The 9861-nt window shown below is 38.4% G+C and overlaps 1 protein-coding gene across 1 annotated transcript in view; it reads left to right on the top strand.

Annotated features, from left to right (window-relative positions):
• The window catches only part of LOC107679085 (histamine H3 receptor-like), a 10560-nt gene extending 2428 nt beyond the window's left edge, over window positions 1–8132 (top strand). The window contains exons 2-4 of the mRNA XM_016474536.1: window positions 951–1117; window positions 6421–6786; window positions 7174–8132. Of these exons, the coding sequence (XP_016330022.1) occupies window positions 951–1117; window positions 6421–6786; window positions 7174–7689 (1049 nt within the window). The 3' untranslated portion in view covers window positions 7690–8132. The remainder of the gene's footprint in view (window positions 1–950; window positions 1118–6420; window positions 6787–7173) is intronic.
• Window positions 8133–9861: the final 1729 nt, after the last annotated feature.

Here is a 9861-nt window from a genome sequence, read left to right on the forward strand (position 1 = left end):
CACACACACACACATATATATATATATATATATATATATATATATATTAACAGGTGACATTGTTCTTGCTTTTCGTCTGCTATATTGACTCCAATTTTCCGATGAGCCATACATTTTGTCATTTATATTTAGACCATGATCTTGGCATGCTTTCTTAGCAAAGCAGGTTCTGAGGTTGAAAAATAAATATTTACATCCATCTGCAGTACTGAGACAGAGACCTTTAGTTCTTTGCTGTTCAGTGGTGCACAGGCACCATAAATTATTGCCTTGGATTAAGAGTGCATTAAGAGACGAGATCCTATCTGTGGTTCATTTCAAGACCCGCGCGGTCTCTCGGTCTATTCACCAAACCCTCTCTGCCTGCTTGAGTGTTTATTTGCGGCTCACAAGCATTAGTGCTCAGCCGACGTAGTGCTCATGGCTTTCACAGTGCAAGTTCTTTGAAAAAAGAGATAGGACGTGCCGCTCTACCTGAAAACGTGCCCATGTAGTTTAGATAAAGAGCCCAACAGAGCGCTGCTTTTTCTTCTCAAATGCCAACCAGCTCAAAAGCTCTAGATAATAGAGCCATGGCTGTGTATTTGACAGTGCGATAGATGTGAAATCTCAGCATCCTTCAAACATTAGGCAGTGATGAGATTGCTGTTTTGTATGCCTTTGTGAAAAAGCTTTCTCTTGATGCTTCTAGGTGCAGAAAAGCAAGAGAAAGAGGTAGAGAGCTCAGAAAGCAGTCACCGTTCCCTTTGCAGCTCGATGGCTTTTTGATAATGGCTCAGGTTTATCGGTCACATCGTGAAGCGACTCCTTCATGACATGATCCATTGATTTTGTGCTCTGAAGGGCCTATTATATGCTGACCTGGAGAAGTGTGCATCCATTGACACAAGCCTTATTATACCAGCCAAGGTCCGTATAATACAGTAAAATGTGGTTGTGTCTCTTTCCAGGGGCTTTTTGCATCCCGGTCTATATGCCCTATATCTTGACGGGCAGGTGGATGCTGGGCCGTGGACTCTGCAAGCTGTGGCTTGTGATGGACTACTTATTGTGCACGGCTTCCGTCTTCAATATCGTCTTAATCAGCTACGATCGCTTCCTGTCCGTTACCCGAGCTGTAAGTATCAACAACCAATTAGCCTACGAAAAGTAATAGTCAGTAAATGTCAGTCCAAACCTGCATGTTATTTTTTCAGTGGAGCACAAAAGGAGGAATGTTACTGCACTGGTTACTGCTTTCCAGAAATTGAAAGTGAATGGGGATCTGTCAGGTTGTCGAGCTGTAGACTTTAGATTAGATTGAACTGTTTTTATCAGGACTCTTCAGTATTGCATTAAATATATTAACGGTTGACATTATTATTGCTTCGTCCACCACATTGGGTTTATGTTTTCTCAACGCAGTGCTTTCTGGCCTATCTGTTCTTCCAAAGACAACACCGTAGTAATTTTTCATCAAAATGTAAGAACTTGTTCAAACATTTGAGCTGACGTCATAAACCAACCTCTGCTCTCCAACCACTGACTTTATAGAAACATTTCTCAATCCTGATAGATGGAGTCTTGTCCCATTTTTTGTGAGTTTTGTAAACCTCTAATTTGTTTCCAAGAGAAATTTGCAGTGCATCATCCGAGACATAAAGCAAAACTTGTGAGTAATTGCAATATTCAGTTTTTGTTTTTTTTGTCCATAATGTTCAAATACTCCAATTGTTGTCTCACACAAACGCATGCAAACCAAGTTTTCGCTTGGTGCCTCAGATGATGCACTGCAAATTACCCTTTGTCTGAAAGATGAGTTGTTCACAAAACCCACAAGACGCTGAAGACAATCAGACAATCAGTGTTATTGCAATCAGATGAATAATAAGCGAATGACTTGCTGCTCCGGTGACAGATCTGAGATAAGAGCGGCCCACCAGACGGATGAAGCCCGTATCCTCTGTGGATCCAGCATTCAGCTGCTCTATGGTCATGAATTTTTCAGTGCAATTTACTGCAAATATCCACTATGTTAGTCATGGACAGCATCATCCATTTATATTCATACTTCAACCTTAAGACAGTGGGTTATTAAAAATCCAAACTTGGGCTTTGCTCCAAAACCAATTGAGCTGCCTTGCTGTCTACATCCCAACTGAAATGAACCTCATAAATGACCAATTTGGAATGTTTTACAGTGTATATAGACTCTTCAAAATAGAGGTTACACAGGGAGGTTTTCACAGCAATGCCATAGAAGATCCACTTTAGGTTCTCCAAAGAACCTTTCAGTGAACAGTTCTTAAAAGAACAATTTTTAGTAGAGTAAAGAACAACTGAATCATCTAAAGAATCTTTTGTGGAATGGAACGTTTACATTGATGTTAAAGGTTCTTCATGGAAACACTGACAGCAATAAAGAGCCTTTATTTTTAAGAGTGCATGCAATGCAGTATAATTATGCTTCCTGCCTTTTAGAACAGCTTTTGCATCAGAAGTGCACGTACAATGCCTTAAAATACTTGGGTAGCTCACTAGAAGATGGGTTTTCTTTGTAACGAATGTAAAAAGAACAGGAAGTACTTTTTGGTCCTGTTTTGCTCTGCACCACTGTATTGTTGCACAAGTGTTTTTTTAAGTTTCCGTCTCTAGTCGTTCTAGTGGCTTGACTGAATTCAGGTTTAAGACTGGCACGCTACAGACAGCTATTATGCACTTCTATCTCTCTCATATATAGCATTGGCAAGTTGTTATAATGTATCGGTTTGTTTGTATGTAAGTGTACATTTATCTGTCCAAGTTTAACGCTGTCACTCTAATCAAGATTCATTCATTCAAATCTCTCGTTTTGAGCCAGATAAATACTGCTCTGGTTAAGATATATATTGTAAAAATACAGGGCACTTCAATTGCTTTTATGTAGTTGTCTTTTGTGGTTTGTGGTTTTTAACTGGTTTTTAAGTAGTAGCTGCCCATCGATTAACTACTTTAAATCATGAGTTGCTTGTAGTTTTAAAGTAGCTGGATCTGAAGTGGCTGTCAGCTTTAAAAACCTTCACTTCTGGTGAAATCATAAAAGGAAGGAAGGGGAAGGAAGTTCAATATTTTTTCCATTCAGTGTGTGCATTTATCTCCATTGCAAACAGCGAAACGATGTCAAATTTGGGTTCTTGAGGTCCTTAAATAAACGCTCCTCACATTCACAGAAACTGTTGAGCAAAATAAGCTCAGAAAACATGGGAACGATGCCCTACTGTGAAAGACGATTGCGGTGAGTGGAAAATGACGTCGTTGAAGCCCATTTCTCAGCCCTTATTTCAAGCGGCTTTTGACATTCCAGAATAGAATTTGAGCAAAATATGAAACACAAATATTGATTTCCTGCTGAGAATATAGTATCAAGATCGTTAAGAAACATTACGTGCTCCAATATCAAATTTACGAGAACCTGCAGATGTGCTGAAAGGTAATTTAGCTGCTTGTGACTGAATATCTGAAGAGTAACTTTTAATAGATTATGTAATTGCATCTCAGTAGTTTATTACGTGGCTTCATGCATAATGCATTAAAATGTAATGCAATGAAGTACTCGTTGTTTAATGTCTTTACTTCCTGTTGACAACATGTCTATGCGCTTTATCTGTGATTGCTTTTGAAAGAGTAACGATCTGTCATAAATGACAAAGTAAAATGCTTTTCAAATGACATTTCAAAAAGACTTGTCAGTAATTGAAAGTAGCAGTTTATGTGGTAGTATCAGTGGCATTTGACAAACATGTCTGACTTCATTTGGCTTTAATTATTCTCCTTGGAAGTGAATTATTTAACTCCGAAAGGGTTCTTTCCTTAATAAGTGTGTTCTACAGTAGAAGGCACAGGCGGTAGGTTTTTCCATGCCAAGAGCATATGTACTGCATGAGGATTTTCATAACAACAATCCCCAACTACTTTTGTTATCTACACCTCTACGTCAACACATATAATATATGTATTCTCAAAAGTACTATTATAGGTAGAATATTTTTGTGCATATTTGTAGGTGAATCTGTCTATTTCACTACAAAACAAACAATTATTGTTAATAATTAAATGGTTACGTGTAAAATATAATATAAAACCAATTTTTAGACGTTATTATTTTTAAGTGACATTTTCATGACAATTGAACATTGCTTCAAATGTTTGCTATTATAATGCAAAATGTATTGTATTTACTGTAATGTGAATTATTAATATTTAAATATAAAGTATTTATACATTATGGTAGTATGTTCTGTATTACAATCAAAGTATTACAATAATCCAAAGTTAAACGATGATAACTAGTGGGAAATGTGTTTAAACAACATCTAAATGATTATTTGAATCTGAAGTAGGCAAAATATAATTGTGGTAACACTTTACTTAAAGCCTTTATTTATAACGCATTATAAAAGTATTTTTAGTGCATCAAATATGCCTTGTGATGCACCTTTTAATATATTGTATGTCCTCATGAATAACTGTAACCACATTTACAACCCATTATAACACACCTTTAGAAAATATATATCATTAAAACCAATTTCAGATGTAACAAGGAATTTGCTAATATTATTATGCATTTCAGCATTGATTACACTTATTTATGAAAAAATATAATGCATTTTAATGCACATTATACATACCTCTATAATGAATTACACATAAAGGCTCTAAGTAAAGTGTTATCATAATTTCTTACATTCTGTTGATTTGGGGGTGAAATATAATCTGGACAAATGTGTTTGTTTTTTCAAAAGCTTCGCCTCTATAAAAATGCTATAGTACTTGTTGAGTGGGCGGCACATCAAAACTGAAATGGGCATCATGTCAACAAAACTTATTTACTAGCTCCAGTTCCCCAGAATCCAGTTCAAGGGCGTTAAACGCTGTGATGTTTGTCTTTAGGTACTGTTACCGTCATGCTCCTAACTCTCCCTAAAGACAATTATTTGCCGTAACTTCAGGGCTGAAATGGCATTAGTTCATAACAAGAAAACACCCTTGAGGGCTCCTGTCTTTTACGAATAGATGATTCCTATCTGTGGTTGTCATCTTTCCAATTGTCATTTTTAAATTACTGAAATGAAAAGTGTTTTCGAGCTAGACTTTAGAGAGCGAGGTGCAATGGCGAAGACAGCCTTATTGTCACACTGTCCGTCAGCGGAGACAATTATGCTTGTCAATTATACACTGCTATATTGCAGAAGATTTACAGTTCATTTCAAAGGCCTCTAAATTTTCAACATGATCGAAATTTGAAAAACATGATTGATAGTTTATACTTTTTTAGCAAGTAAAAGGTCTTTTAAGTATAATTGTACAAACGTTCACCCTTCAGCTAGTGCTTCTTGCTGTGAAATCTTCACTGATTTTTAGTAAATGTAAAAATAACTTTGATATTGTTAGTAATATTTCAAGATGAACATTTACTGGACTGAAGCAGCTTCACTTTGATTATCCAGACATCATTTTTTTAGACAAATTTGTTTATTTGTCCATCTCTCAGTCATCATTGTCTTGAATTGCATTATAAGTTTTGATCATAAAATCCAGCATTTAAATATCATCCTACTAAGATATACTGTATTATGACAACTGATATTTATATAATTTTATGTATCTGCTATAAAGATCTCGCTGATTTACATTACAAGCTTTCAGAATCTCATCTATCAGCATTTGCACCAAATTGCATAGTTTTGCTCAGTTTGGGCCTCTGAATAAAATTGAACTGTTTTTTCCTCCATATTCTCTATACTATATGAGCCTATCAAATATGATACTCAACAAAAACATGCATGCAATTTAAAAAAATATTTCGTCTGAAGGTTCTGTGAACTGTTCCATTTCAAAAATGTGATTTTTCTGACTATTATTTCATATAGGATTTACAAGGTTATAAATCTCAGACTACTTGTGTAAATCCTCCTATTTCCCGTTCTCTTTTTATGAAGGCCGTAGACAGAAAAGCAGATTGCTAGGATTTGAAACAGAGCCACAGGAAGTTGTTGCTACAGACACAATTTGAACAGGGCAGGAAAAAACGGTATTCATGGTGTAAAGTGGTTTAGTCACTCGTCTTGATCTTTTATTAAATGTGAATTGTAATTTCACGTCATCAGACTTTTCAGACACACTGATTAACTCATAATAGCCACATTAATTGAATTGGTCAAAATCATTAGCCCACAGTAAAACCGATCAGTTCTGCAGTACAGAGATTCGTTCTTTTTCCTCGCTGTGCTCAGAATCCTAGGCTGTGAATTGAATAAATCATGAAGAAGACGAAGAGGCAGTCACACTGTGCATAGACATTATTGAGCGCGATAGCTGCCAGGGATCACTCCAGTGCCAATTTATGACTATTTTATGTTTCTCTCTGGTTTGACTTTAATCTTTCGTCTTATTCCATAGGTGAGGTACCGGGCCCAGAAGGGCGTCACTCGTCTGGCAGTGGTCAAGATGTTGGCGGTGTGGGTTTTGGCATTCCTCCTCTACGGACCAGCTATCATCTTCTGGGAACTGATGGTTGGAGAAAGCATCGTTCCGGAGGACGAATGTTTCGCCGAGTTCTACTGCACCTGGTACTTCCTGCTGTCCGCGTCTACCTTCGAGTTCTTCTCTCCGTTCATCTCCGTGGCCTTCTTCAACTTCAGCATCTATCTCAACATCCAGCGCCGGAACCGGAGTCGCTTGGCGCATGTGGAGGCCGAGAAGGAGGACGGCTGGAGGGTCATCGATGGACAGAACTCGTCTGTCTTCTTCGTCAAGACACGCAAGGTGTCCTCAAGTGGGCCACCGGCCGTTTCAGATGTGATCGAAGACGACGAAGAGGTTTCGCCGTCGTCCAGCGGCGATCCCAGCAGCACCCACTCCGTATCTTTGACAATGAATATCATCTTCTGGGAACTGATGGTTGGAGAAAGCATCGTTCCGGAGGACGAATGTTTCGCCGAGTTCTACTGCACCTGGTACTTCCTGCTGTCCGCGTCTACCTTCGAGTTCTTCTCTCCGTTCATCTCCGTGGCCTTCTTCAACTTCAGCATCTATCTCAACATCCAGCGCCGGAACCGGAGTCGCTTGGCGCATGTGGAGGCCGAGAAGGAGGACGGCTGGAGGGTCATCGATGGACAGAACTCGTCTGTCTTCTTCGTCAAGACACGCAAGGTGTCCTCAAGTGGGCCACCGGCCGTTTCAGATGTGATCGAAGACGACGAAGAGGTTTCGCCGTCGTCCAGCGGCGATCCCAGCAGCACCCACTCCGTATCTTTGACAATGAAGACCACCGTTAAAAAGCGAGGGTTGCTCAGCGGTTGGGTACGGACGCGCATTATACGAGCGCAGGAGGCATCAAATCCATGCGCCCCTTGCAGAAGCGGAGGACACCTTGCGCGTCTCTCGAGAGATAAGAAGATTGCCAAGTCCTTGGCAGTCATAGTGTGTGTTTTTGGGGTGTGTTGGGCACCGTACACTCTCCTTATGATCATACGGGCAGCCTGCAGCGGTAGCTGTGTGGAAAATCATTGGTACGAAGTCACTTTTTGGCTCCTTTGGCTCAACTCAGCCATCAACCCTTTCCTCTACCCGCTTTGCCATAGCAGCTTTCGCCGGGCCTTCGCCAAGATTTTGTGCCCCAAGCGGCAGTCTGTTCGACCACACGAGGAAAGCCCCTCCTGCCAGTGACAATCTGACGGCAACAGAAGGCATTTAACACTTTCACACTAAATATTGAAGGATGAAATAAAAGCACCAAGGCAAGAAATCCAAACATTTCCACCCAAGCATATTCCGCAATGGAAATCCGTGCCATTTCTTGATGGAGTAGCATGTTTTGTTCTTCTTTGATGAAACTTCCTGACATAAGATTCTTTATGAAGAACTGCGTAAACCATTGACTTTTAATCGATGGATATAAACAGTGCAACTAACAGTGCTGTTGTTATTTGTATCTCTTGTCTTGCAGTAACATAGGACCGGAGTTGTTTCACTCTTGTTAGCTAATGTAAGTTGCATGTTTTGGGACATCTGTGGTGAAAAGTGATGCAGCTTGTGTTCAGAACATATTCAGTTGACAGTTTTGGCCATATCAACTTTATTTATTGGCTGGTGTATATTCCACTCCATTGACTCACATGGTTCAGCGGAGAAGATGTGATCTATGGGAGACGGCATTACGACTCAAATGAGAAAAGAAAAATATAAGGTGTGTTCTACCATTAGACACATGAGCTTCACAGAGAGACCTATATCACCTGCTATGGACAAGATTGAAACTAATAATGTTTTTGAATGGAATTTTTGTGAAATGTGTGTTAAGTTAGTGATATATGAGTTTACAATAATTAAATGAATACATTTTAAAGGGATAATTCACTTGAATTTTTAATTTCTGTAATTTGAAGATATTTGCAGATTGTCCATCGTATTTTTCTCGTCTTTAATTCTCATTTTTATAAGCTGAAAATCTTGAAAATGTCAGTCAATTCTTATATGAAATAATTGGAATGTAGCAACTGTGTCATGTGGACAATTTTATGGTGCTTTTTTTTTGTCATTTATGGTGATCAGCCCTGATCCCTTTTATTAAAAAAGAGCTCTCTGGACTTTCTGCAATGTCTTCTTTTTGTGTTTCACGGAGGAAATACTGTCACACAGCTTTGAAAGGACTTAAGAATGAGCAAATAATGAAACTATTTTAATTTTGGGGCATATTATCTCTTTAAGATTTGTGTTTTTATTTGTTTATTTTTCTTGACCAGATTCATGGTTACTGTGTCATTGTCAACATTGATTAAATCATCAAAATGGCTTCTTTTTTTTTTTTTACAAGTATAACTGTATAACTTAGAATGTTTTAAAACTTGTTTACAATAATTTCAATGTTTTTTTTTTTGGTGGGTTTTTAAATGGTAAATCCTTATAAAAACTACACAAAAATGCACTTTCTTGTTTTGTGCATGCCAAGTTTTCATCTTGGACCATTCAGCCTGTGCATTCAGTTTCAAAGTTGTCAAGAGACTTTATTTTGATTCTCAAGAGAAATTATGTTCTTTATGGATTTAACCAAGTTATCCAACTGAGGCCAATTTCATATTTGTAGCTACGAGTCAGTGCCTCCCAAGTTCTTTGAGATTAATTTGACTGAATTTGTTTATATCACAGAGGGCAACATGGATAATCTCCCAAAGGCTCTAGAAAAACTTCAACAAGGTCCAAAGGCAAGGGTTTTATTTCCCTCAGAACAGGCAATAAGATGATCTTTCATTTGATATTCAACCATATTTGGTCAATAATTATTGTCTAAATTAAAAAGCCACAAAACATCTAGCAATCACAGTAATATTTTGCATACACCTCTAAAAATCAGGTCTTATCCCTGGAGCAGTCGCTACGCTTCTGCGGCTCTGGTCTGCTTTTTGCTTCAGTGAATTAGTAAATGGCTTTTTTTCCAAATGGCTTTGAGAGCACTCCATTTGTTTGGAGCTCAAGTTAATTAAACCCCAATGACAAGCATCCTCATCAGATCCTTGAATTAGAAAATCTAGAATCTCTTAACCAGGTGATGCTGTTGCACTATATGGTGTCTATGTAAAGTGAACGAGGGCACAGACATGGCTGTTTACATGATCAATGGTTGGAGCATTTAGAGAGCAGCGTTTGAAGTGACTTCTTGATAGCTCAAGAAAAGATGTGGTTTAATGTATCTTTCTTGCATGTTCCTTTTGTAGTTGTGCAGGAAATAGAAAAGCAGAAAATTGTCATGACAGTTGGGGAGCGGGAATGTTGGTTTTAGATTATTAGGCATTGTGCATATGCACACAATTCTTCAACAACTATCAAAGGAAACAGCTGGGA

Source organism: Sinocyclocheilus anshuiensis, unplaced genomic scaffold (assembly GCF_001515605.1).
Source record: "Sinocyclocheilus anshuiensis isolate Anshui unplaced genomic scaffold, SAMN03320099.WGS_v1.1 scaffold1580, whole genome shotgun sequence".
NCBI classification, from domain to species: domain Eukaryota; kingdom Metazoa; phylum Chordata; class Actinopteri; order Cypriniformes; family Cyprinidae; genus Sinocyclocheilus; species Sinocyclocheilus anshuiensis.